Here is a 12081-nt window from a genome sequence, read left to right as displayed (position 1 = left end):
CCTTAAAGATAATATTATCTTTAAGGGCATTGATATGCTTATTTACTGGTGGGGTCAAGAACTGAAAAGTTATTGACTGACCATGTAAAGTAGAGCATATTCCATGAGAATCAATTTTCTCAATTGGCATAATCAAGGCTAAAAAGGGAGTGCCCAAAATAACCTGTTGTGCCAAGTTTCTGATGAGTAAGAAAGTAGATGGGATACAAATACCTTCTTTACAAATGAACACATGATTAAGTTTATACTTAATCTGCATCTTACCTCCACTTGCACTGGTAAGACCTTGAGTGGTTTTCTCAAAATATTGAGTAGGAACCAATCCTTCCTGGATGCAGTTCATGTCTGCACCACTATCAACTAAAGCAATTGCATTAGTGAGAGTGTATTCCTGATTAATTACCAAATTGATAGTAATATACCATTTTTGGTAAGTAACTTGATTCAAGAGTTGAAGATAATTAGTACCTTCTTCTGATTGAGGAGCTTCCTCCTTGGATGAGGAAGATGGAATTGCAGATTTTGCTTTTAAAAGAGTAATTTCCAAATCCATCTTAGTTTGTCTAGACTTCAATTGGCGAATTTCTTCTTTTAAAAGATTAATCTCCATTTTAAGATCAGGGAGATTAGCAGGACGAGAATTTTGTCCTTGTTGTTCTAATCTGCTTAGAACTTCTTTCATGCTGTAATGATTTTCTGCTCGCAGAAAATCTGGATTATCCGTATCCTCCGTAGATCTTGCCAAAGCAGAACCTATTTCAAAGACTTTCATCTTGATTTGAGGATCCTGGATATGATCTATAAGATCCAATAAGGATTGTTGAGTTGAAGTTAAAACATTTAAGCTTAACCCATTCATCTCAACAATTGCCTTGTAATAATCATCATGGGAAGGATTACAGGAACATCTAGGATTTTCAATCTCTGCTTCAGAGGAAGAAGAAGACTGTAATTCCATGACAACATCTCCGTAATCACTTGATGATTCTGGTTCGGAAGAACTAGTATTAAGTAATAATTTACTTAATTGAAGTCTCAGTTCCTCTTCTATGTGAAGACTACTAAGCTTCTCCTTAGTTCTACACTTGTTTGCATAGTGGCCTATACGTCCACATTTGAAACATTTAGCCTCAGCCTTGGGCTTTCCTTTACCCTTTGCTTTAGGAGTATATCTCCTTCTAGGCTTAGTATTCTGTCTAGAATTATCCTTTTCCTTTGAATAATTCTTTCTTTTGGAATACTTCCTTTTATAAGGTTTTTCAACCTTATTTCTTTTCCTAGGTTTAGGATAAGATAAGGGAGTCTGATAGGCAAATTGATCACAAAATTCACCTACTTCCTTTTGACCAGTTAATCTTTGGGATTTTAACTGGGATTGTAATTTCAGATCATTACAGAGAGCTAGACCTTCCTGGATTACAATGTTGACTAATCCACCATAGGTATAGTTTCTGTAAGGGATAGAGATACCATTATTCATATCTCTAAGCTTTTTCCTGATTCTTTCAGCAAAAAAGGTTGGCAAACCATCTACAAATTTGGCTTTCCAGTGCTCATGATTTGCATCATTGAGCTGGAGAACCTTTGCCAAGAATACATCTTTATACCACCGGAAATGAGTTAAAGATGGACATCGTAGATTTTGTAGAAGTTCACGACTCCTTTCACTATTAGCACCTTCAGGGCCAACAAAATGTTGGATGATAGTGGTAATGAGTGTATAAACCGCATCAGCAGCAGGGCCTGATTGCTGAGTAGCTTCATCTTTAACAATCTTGGTAGCAGCAAAGATTTCAGCTTTCTGAATGTCAGTGAGAACATTATCCCACCATCCTTTAAGGATTCCTGTAAAACCAGCAACGACAAACTTAGCGATGGTTGGGTCAGTATTGTGGTTGATTTTACAGACTTGGCTATACATCAAGATTTGATGAATAACCTCATAAATCTGATAATCAGATTTGCCATCTATGTTCCATTCATAAATGGTCTTGCCATGAAAAGATTTCTGGGTATGAAAATAATCTTCTTCATACAAGATATCTTGAGGTGTGGGTCTGGGATAATAATATCGACTCGGAGCAGGGGCTGTATTTGAGTGGATATTCTTATCATAGACAATTCTGTTGAACTCAGGTAACTGAGTAAGATCCTTTAGAACTTCCTCAAGATGAGGAAACACATTCCCAGAATCAGAACCAAGTTCAGATTCATCATGGGATAAAGTCTGAATTTTGAGTCCTTGAATTTTCTGAGTAAGAAGAGTAAGAAATTCTTCATTCTTCTTAGGATGTGTCAGATTGAAGCCTTGGACTTCAATTGCAGGTTTCACCAATGCGTTGGATAAGGAAGCTTCTGGAGGAGAAGTTTTTACAGAAATACACTTAGTATTAATTGTATTTAATACTGTGTCGATTCCTGTTTCAATTCTCCCAAGCTGGGATCCTATCGTTTGTAGGCAAACATTGGTGTAATTGTTCTGCTTGTAAACATGAGTAATGTCCTTTCTAGTCGCAGTACTAGTTGGATCAATTACTTTTGGTTGGCTATAAGCCTTGGTTTCCACTTTAGAACCACTATCTGGATCAATTCGTTTCAGAATTAAATGGTCAGGGGGAGGATGGACGGAGTGGAAAATCTTATCTTCAGAAGTAGTCCATGGTTTGAGGAAATCATCCAATATGTTAATATTAACAAGAGAATGATTGGTCATATAGAACCAAGAAACAAAAGGTATAACCATTTTGCGTTCTTGTATGAAGTCATAAAATTGGGTTTTAAAAAGCTGTAACTGATTTTGGTCAAAACTTTTAAAATACCAACTTCTGAATTCTTTATATTGATCCTGTTGGAATTCAGCATTAATGGCAATTCTATCTGGGACAAAATCCATTAAAATTAATATTCATGAGGATCATTGATGTCTGTTGGATCTTCAAATTGATCCTTAACAGATTCGTTTCCGATTCCCATTTCAGATGGAGTTGGGCTGAATTCAATTCCAAATTGGCGACGAGACATACCTATTGGTGCTTTCTCGTAAACTCCTCTTGGAATTTGATTCGGAGATTGTTGTATTCCTTTCAGCTTGAGCTTGGAATCAACTGCTTCGGGGAGTCCTTCCTTACGGTAATCTGACGAGATCGAATGTCGAGAAGGCGGACAGGAAACACGGTAAGGAAGCTGACTTCCTTTCGACGATGCAGATCTGGATAGATCTATAGATTTTCTGAAATTCAGAAAAACATCACCATCCTGGTCCTGAATAACACAGTCTAAGCTATGATTAGCAATTGGCTGTGCTAGGACGGCATTAGAAATCGTCCAGTGTTCAGGAAATGTTATTTCACTCCAAGGAATCATCCTTTTTGTGGCAACATTGGAGGTGTACATGTTAGTATTCCATAACGCTGTTACTCCTTTAGAGTCTTTGCGTATGGCCTTGGGACACATAGTATCCAATACTTTGTAATGGATGCGATAAATAACACTTATCACTTCCGATCCAGGTAAGTAATCATATCCATAAGTCTGTATCCTAAGACTAACTGCCTCATGGATATTTTTATCGGTTAACGATAAATTCAGACTAGGATATACATCAAAGTAAACCGGTCCATGACATAGACTGGTTTCCAGGGCACCCATCAAAGAAGGGTGGAATTTCAGACACCTAGCATCCCTTAGGGTTGCTTGAATACAAGCATCCATACCTAACAAGGTCAAAGGTTTAAAAGCAATTTGAATTAAACCTATATGGATGTACTTGTATTTATGCATGTGCCTCTGAAGGTCACGGGAAGACAATAACTTAATTATTGTATCCTTAGTGCTTAATTGCATGGTCTGTTCCATGGTCTTGATAGTCCATAGATCAGCTAAATTAAGCATTCCGATTTTGTAAATGCTTTTGGCACTTACTGGAGGGATAGTCCATTTGTTCAATTGATTTTGAACATTGGTCCATTCCACTACTTCAGTATTTTTTACCAGTTCTGAATCCTGGTTGTCCTGTATTCCTGAAGAGGAAGATGGTTGTAACATGTCTGTTAATTATTGTTAATACTTTAAGGTCTGCATAGTATAAATATTATCCTATTATATAGTGAACAGTAAGTTACTATTCTGTCGTCTTTCTGCTTAAGAGAGATTCTATTACTCGTCTGTCAACGATTTACTGGAAACAATACCCTGTGCAGCAATTTAATGCAAAATGGGTTAAACATTCCAACGCGACTTTTGGACGACCCATAATTGAATCTGGGATAAACATAATTCAGACAGAATTATGTTATAAAAGCACTCATGTATATGACTCAATGACGGCGTACTATTTATTGATCAAGTAAATGGTTATATGACTCATGTATATGGTCATAAATAAAATTGTGCGTATGTTTGCATCATTTTCTTTGAACGAATTTTTATGTGGGACTGATTGATTATACCATTGTTACACCAAACGAGCAACAGTCCCAATGATTTTCAGCCTCAAGGATAATAACCTCAATCCAAACATTTGAAAGAACCTGACATAAAAACATGAATTGAACAATATTATAGTTTTGAGATGTGAGGTCAATCCCATTTCTCCAATAGTCTCTTTATTAATCAATAAACAATACACTGCTTTTGATACAGTTAATATCATGAATTTAGCATGACTAGGGCAAAAAGAATTTATTGATTCACCATATAACTTTTATTGTTCAATATGATTCACAACCATTCGATCATTTGGTTCAAGCACATTAGAATCAAGACTATTAAAAAAATATATAGAAGAAGAAAAAGACGATTAAGCTGGACCGACTGCAGGAATTATTTTGCCATTACAAGTTGGCTTAAGGGCTGTGAGTAGAGACTTGGCAGCGCCTCCTTTAAATGTCAGGTCAATGTTACCTAGCTCCACTTCTTGGCATGGCACACTCTTGCTACAAACAAGCTTGATAGCAACATCGGTTAAGGAGCTGCCATGAATGTTTTTGAAGCTGACTTTGCTGATCTTGACTTGAGATGGAGGCTGAAAACGTACCGAAACCGAAAATGATTAGCAAATTAATCATTGAAATTGTTAAATTTCTTTAATTTGTTTGTGAATTAAAAAAGAAAGGAAACAACGTACGTGGTCAAAGAAAATGTTATTGATTTTAGCTAGCTAGGCAGTGCAGCTGAAGTAGTACGTACCTTTGGTGGGCATTTTAAATTTGAATCGCAGTATTCTTGATCAATGATGATGGGGTTAGAGACTTCTTTCATGGTAAGATCCTCGAAATGCATATCAGCTGCAATGCTAGGAGGGGATCCTGGCCATGTTTTAATTCTTACTCCATTGGTTGTGTTGCTGAAGGTGCAATCCTTAACTGTAATTCCCTGGATAGGTTGTTCATTTGGGTACTTGCCGAGACTCCCAATGCTGATGCCATGGCCAGGTCCACAGGTAATTTTTTCTATGAGAATGCGAGAGACTCCATCGCCAAAGGATACGCAGTCATCCCCTGTTGCTATTTTTGAATCAAGGACTTTAATATCGTTTGAACGTGCAATGTGGAGTCCATCAGTGTTATGGCTATCTCCTGGTGCAATGATGTTAAGTTTTGCAAAAGTCATATTACTGCCTCCCAATACGGTCATATGGAACATTTTGGGATCCTTGGTAGTTATGTCAGTGATCACAGAATTGTTTACGAAGTTGAACCTTAAATTCTGCATGTTATATATCCACAAGTCACAAATGCGTGCAATACAGATAGAACTCATTAAAATTAACAGAAATTAAAATTGCAAATGTTGGAAATTTAAGATGGAATTGCAAATATATATATATATATATATATATATATATATGTGAATCTGCATGCTTACAGCGGGACGTTTTGTGTTTTTAGTTTTCCAAGCATCGGCACCCATGCCATCGACAGATCCACCACCTGATAGGGTGAAGCCATTAACTTTTTGGAAAACAATCCAGGCATCGGTAGGGATTTGTGCGAGACCTGGGGCCTTGAGGTTGCCTTTGAGTACAACCCCGATAGGAGCCTTGCAAGGACCTTCAAGGACCACCGGACTACACGGAAATACCCCTGGTGGAATTGTGACTGTGCTTGGAGTTGGACATAAGCATGCCTCTTTCCAAGCACTCATTAGAGCCTGAAATTAAATTGAAGCATACATGATTGATCCAGAAATGATTGATTGATTATTAATGTACGTACGTAAACAAAATTAAATTATTAAAGCTCTCTGTATCACCTGTTTGACATCGCAATTGGGTTTCGCACCATATTTTGTTACATCAAAATCGCCTCCTTCTGCAACATGTGCTAGAATTAGCAGAAGAGAAATGGCCTTGATACTTAATCTCAGACCCATCTTCTTCTTTTTCTTCTAGCAACGTGTTGGTTGAATTTGTTGACCAGAATGGATGTGTTGTGTTGAAAATCCAATCTTCTTTTCCACATATTTATAGTGTAAATGGAAGCTCATCACCACTCAAATCCCCAACCAATTTTAGCTAATTCAAACTGTGAATTTGGTTGTAATGTTCTGTAATATTGTCCATTAATCAGGGTAATGTGTTGGCTCAAATTCGTGCCTTGAGTATTATATATATATATTTTAAACTGTTTTTATTATTTTATTGATTTGAGTAGTCAAATTACTGAAAGAAATATTTAAAAATGTTTATTGCCAGATGTACAATCTTCCTCAGAATGTTTCAATCTTACTAGGACAAGATTATAAATTAATGTATGTGCTTTGTTTAAACTTAAAAAAAGAAAAGAAAAAAAAAGGGTAAAACAGTTAAAATATCTGATGTGTTTTGATATTATATGTTTTTTTTGTTTTTTTTGGAATTTTAAGTAACTGTAACAGTGGGCCATTTGACCAAGCAACCCAAAAAATGGGAGACAAGGCCGATTAAGGGAAAACAGAAGAGGGGGGAAAGCCCAGTCCAATGCCTAAACTAATAACCATAATTAACGGCATATTAGTCGTTAATGGTGGTTATAGGTCAAAAACAATCCGGTGAGCCTTGCAGATTTTCGGTCGGCATTTCTGCAATCCGGTGGTCTGGGTGGAGGACGACAGCAAGGAGGAGGGACGTTCCACTCCTCTAGGATTCTTCTTGATGTATTGCAGTTCTAGAGGAAGCCAAGTTTGAGAATGGAGGTGATGGTTGAGCAAACCCTGACAAGGAGAAAATGTTCTCTGTGATGATCTATTCTCTTTAAAAATCGTTTGATTTCTCTCTTCCCATGTATGGTACACGAGAGAGGAGAAGCAAACCTTACGAAGCAGATTGGGTGCAGAGTTTGTCTTCCACCTTTTGCTAATCATGAACTGTATAAGTTCATCCCAATTTGTAATTGATGTGCAAAATTGGCATTTATCCTTGATAAATCGCCAAATTGGTGAGGAGAAACAGCAATTGAAGAACAAAAGATCGTGTGATTCTGGCTGGATTTGACATAGTGGGCAAATATTGTGATGGTGAGCCATTGATTTACTATCCATTGTTGGGATAGTTGGGGATAGCCACACTAGGTGGTGCCACTGCACTGTGTCAGAATGAAAGGTGAGTGCTATTGAATTCATTATGCCTTTTTGAAATATAAATAAATTTGCAGTTACTTCTTCTGTTACCGCTAGAGTTAAATTCTTGCGGATCTAACCCTAGACTTTCTATTGTTTTTCCAACTAGATGGAGCAATGACCTTTTATGTTACCATTAGAGTAAAACTTTAGGCCAAGTTTAGTTGGAGGATAATGGAAGGAAAGGAAAGGAAATGGAAGGAAATTAAATATTATGTTTCGTATAAATTATTAATGAAACAAGGTCAGCTGGATAATTAGAGATGACTTGTTGATTTTGTTATTCTCCTCAAAATTGGAGGAAATGAAAGAAGGAAAAACTAACATTTTTAACGAAACTTTATTTATATCAGATTTGTCCTAATTTTTTTAAAAGACAAAATATATGAAAAATGGTTAGATAGTAAATTTATTAAAATAACTTTTTTTTTTTTTTTTTATTATTATTATTCATTTTAGTAATCAACTAAACATGATGAGTGGTTAACAATATCAATGGGTCAGTGACCTAGCGGTATCAGACCTTTATTTTTCAAAGGAATATTAAGGATTCAAACCTTCATAGAAACATGTGTGTGTGAATATCAATTACGAAAAAAAAAAAAAAAAAAAAGTGGTTAACAATATATTTTCGTTCCTTTATTTTCTTATCTGTCTTAACTATTTCTTTTTCTTTCTCCATGTACCAAACACAACCTCAATGAGATTTGGACAACTAACTTTCAATCACTGTAGACGTGGAATTCAGTTGAGTTGAAATGGGTTAAGGGGTCAACTCAGACTTAACCCAAGGTATAAAGCTCTATTTAACTTTTTTTGATTTTTATGGCTTTCAAGGAAAGAAAATATGTATACAATTTAGAGAGCCTTTTGAGAGTTGTTTCTTCAGGCTCCGTTTGGTTAGTTAGTGTTGGAAGATTAAATCAAATGTTGAAAATATCAAGGATGGAATACATGAACTAACTCAAGTGTAGAATACATGAACTAACTCAAGTGGAATGCATGAACTAATTCATTGGGAGGTGAAAGATTTGTGTTAAAGTTAGTGTCTTATATTTGTCTTATATTTTATGTCTTTATAGAATTATGTGTTGATGCCTATATATTACATACATGTGCATGAATCCTATTCTTAAGTAGGAGTGTAAGAAGTGAAAAGAAATAATATATGAAAGTTTGAGGGTTAAAAAAGTTGTGTGTGTTCTTCTTCTTCAACTAAGTGCCTCCTATAGTTAGAACAGAAAAGAAAGAAAATGGAAAAAAAGAAGTTAAGTGAATGAAAAAAGTGATTTTCTAACATGCATTTGGTTAACAAGAATTTTTTTCTAATAAAGTTGGAAAAAAAAACATCATTTTATAGTTTGGATAAAAAGAAAGTCAGTAGAAAATATTTGTACTTATCTATAAAACATCATTATAATAATTTTTTTTTTAATATCTAAATAACGTCCATGATTAAAAATGTATACAAGTTTGAGAAATTTTATATTTCAAAAATGTTGTAAATTAGTGAATGAATTTGACTATAATGCTATCAATAACTAAAAAAATTAATCAATAATAATACATATAAAAAAAGATGAGACTTTTTAAGTTATGCAGACCCAACATATAACTATTTATTTGATTTCCATATCTAATGGAAAACAATCCATGGGAAAAAAGCAGTCCTTCTTGGTGTGCAGTTCTTTCAAACCTAATAAAAAAGAATGAAGTTGTTGGGTAAAATAGGTTGTAGCCCTTTTCACGAGACAATTTTATTTTCACTTGTTACGTGTAAGAAACATTTTGGGGAAAAATAGTTAGTTGCGAAAATCTTACATTCTTAAAAAATTTACTCTTCATGTTGACCAAACTCCTAACAAATTTGTGTTATTTTTTATGTTTCTTTTCTTTTCTAGCTACTTTACACTAACCAAACGAACCCTCAGAGAATCAATTATCTGGTTTTCCTGAATTTATTTTTGAGTGCATACACACTTAAAGCTCAAGTGATTTAGGATGGCGTTCTGTCTCTCATTGGAGTTCAAACATATTGAAGATCCAATTGTTTTTGTTCAGAAAAGTAGGGTTTTTTCTTACGTACATTTTCAAATTCAAATTTGAAGGAGGATTTGATCATGCTACGAAGGGGATAGATCATATGCAAAGTGTTCGTGTTCTACCAACAACCCTTGTACAAAGATTGGAGAGTAAACTTAAAGTTGAGAGCATTTGTACGGGGAGTCGCAAAGCTAGGTGTTCAATAACTAATTCTTGGTGGAGTGAGTGTGAGTCTGAATCAAAGTCTGCTGTATTTTGTTTCAAGATGGTAGATCATTTCGCTCGAGAATACGAAAGTTTGTGTGGTTTTCATTCTGGTTGGTTGGAATTCTTCCATTTCACCCAATAATCCCGACGTCTTTCTAAACTTTAGTTTATTTACTTGCTTTTAGTTTTCAATTATAATTTTAATTGTGCGAGTAAAATCAAAATTTGGATAAAGGAGCAAGTCACACTTATTCACTCCCTCTAGGTATTTTAAATTGATATTTCATTATCATTCTGCATAGTGCAACTTGCATAAGTTACACATTTACTTTCACGTGACATGCTTTTTCTCTTGTATTGTTAATTTAATCGACCTAAATTTCAACTTAATCAAAATTGTTCATTATGTTTTAATAACAATGGTACCCCTCTCTCTCTCTCTCTCTCTCTCTCTCTATATATATATATATATATATATATATATATATATATATATAAACTTCAAGCAAACTTACACATAAACCCACAATATTCTCTCTCTCTCTCTATATATATATATAAACTTCAAGCAAACTTACACATAAACCCACAATATTACTTCCACTAGGGCTAAAAAAATGAATCTTTTATTTATGCTATGTTAGGTAGGAAAAAAAAAAAAATGGATGGAAGGGAGAGAAGGAGGTATAGATGAGACATTCATAAGGAAGTGATTGTGTATTTCTTTCTTTTTTGGTTGAATAGAATAGAAGAGAATAAATTCATAATTTACTATATTTGTTAAGAAATCTTACACACAAACCCACAATATTACTTCCACTTGGGCTAAAGAAATGAATCTTTTATTTATGCTATGTTTGGTAGGAAAGAAAAAAATTTGATGGAAGGAAGAGAAGAAGGGATGGATGAGACATTCATAGGGAAGTAATTGTGTATTTCCTTCTTCTTTTTTGGTTGAATAGAATAGAAGAGAGTAAACTCATAATTTATTATATTTGTTAATAGAAAAGAAAAGAGAGTTTTATAATAGTCCATTTGTCTTTTTTCCTTTCTTCTACTCATTTTTGAACGGATGAAAATTTGTAAATGAATAAGGATGAGTTATATTTCTTATTCTCCTTTCTTTCCTTGAATCATCTCTACTGAACAAAAGAAGTTCGTTCATTCATTCTTATTTGTTCTCCACACATCTCCCTTACTTCCTGCCGAACATAGTATTAAAGATAGAGGAAAGATTATCACACCTGAACTAATGTCCTATTGGTACCTATATACTAGTGCATATGTTGAATGACAAGTCATTTTATAGAGATGGATAAAGAACAACCCACAATTAGTTAAATAACAGAAAAGAAAGGAAACTTAGGTTCCGTTTGTTCGGACGTAAAATATTTTCTAAACAAAACATTTTCATGTAAAATGTTCTTTATATTTTTTATTTTTCGGTGTTTGGTGTAAAATATTTTCTAGATTAGTTATTAATTATCTCTTTCTCTCGTATTCCTCATCAACGGGGAATAGTACCCACAATTAAAATTCTCTCTCTCTTTTTTCAGTATTCCGCACCAATAGGGAATAATGCCCCCTAAACCTTCCTCCCCTCTCCTCGTTATTCTCTCTATCTCTCTGTATGCTAAACCATCCCAATCTCCTTCTTGTTACTTTCTCTCTCCACCCTCTCTCTATACCAAAACATGCTCTCGACCAAAATCTATTCCTCGACCAAACCAAATTTGGGTCCTCTAACTCTATGTATGCATATAGAGACATAAGACTGCATATTTGATTTTTAGATTGATAGGAATATTAGTTGTTAGAGGGACATAGGGGTTCAATAAAAATATGAACGGTTAGACGACTTAAGGTAATTTATGCAAAATAACTTACAAAAACTTTTTTGGTAAATCACTTTGAGTCATTTGGAGGAAAAATGATTTACATAGAAAAAAAGTTTCTAATATTGGAGTCTCCCAAACACCAAAAAAATAAAAAAACCAATTTCTAATAAATAGGAGCCTTAGAGAAAATCATGTTGCAAGGATGGGTGAGACGAATCAAAGAAAAATTCATTGTCATATGGTTCATAGAAGAAACAAAGTCATATTTAAGTTCTAACATTGTAGTTAAAAAAAGCATCCTTTAGATGGCTAAGTTGGGCAATTCAGATTCAAACTAATACCTAAAGTATGAGTTTTTTAAGATCTAACTAAATTGATATAATAATTGTAGCACGAG

The 12081-nt window shown here is 34.5% G+C and overlaps 1 protein-coding gene across 1 annotated transcript; it reads right to left on the bottom strand.

The window, feature by feature from the left end:
* Window positions 1-4596: 4596 nt before the first annotated feature.
* LOC132310333 (polygalacturonase-like) lies at window positions 4597-6411 on the bottom strand. Its single transcript, XM_059808518.1, has 4 exons — window positions 6253-6411; window positions 5866-6150; window positions 5188-5706; window positions 4597-5023 (listed from the first exon to the last, which is right to left on the bottom strand). Exons 1-4 carry the CDS (start codon window positions 6370-6372, stop codon window positions 4799-4801), a joined length of 1149 nt encoding a protein of 382 aa, XP_059664501.1. The 5' UTR covers window positions 6373-6411; the 3' UTR covers window positions 4597-4798.
* Window positions 6412-12081: the final 5670 nt, after the last annotated feature.

This window comes from Cornus florida, unplaced genomic scaffold (genome assembly GCF_030987335.1).
Source record: "Cornus florida cultivar Cherokee Brave unplaced genomic scaffold, ASM3098733v1 CherokeeBrave_3.0.0_Hap2_Chr05, whole genome shotgun sequence".
Classification (NCBI taxonomy): Eukaryota; Viridiplantae; Streptophyta; class Magnoliopsida; order Cornales; family Cornaceae; genus Cornus; species Cornus florida.
This window is presented reverse-complemented; position numbering and strand designations above follow the sequence as displayed.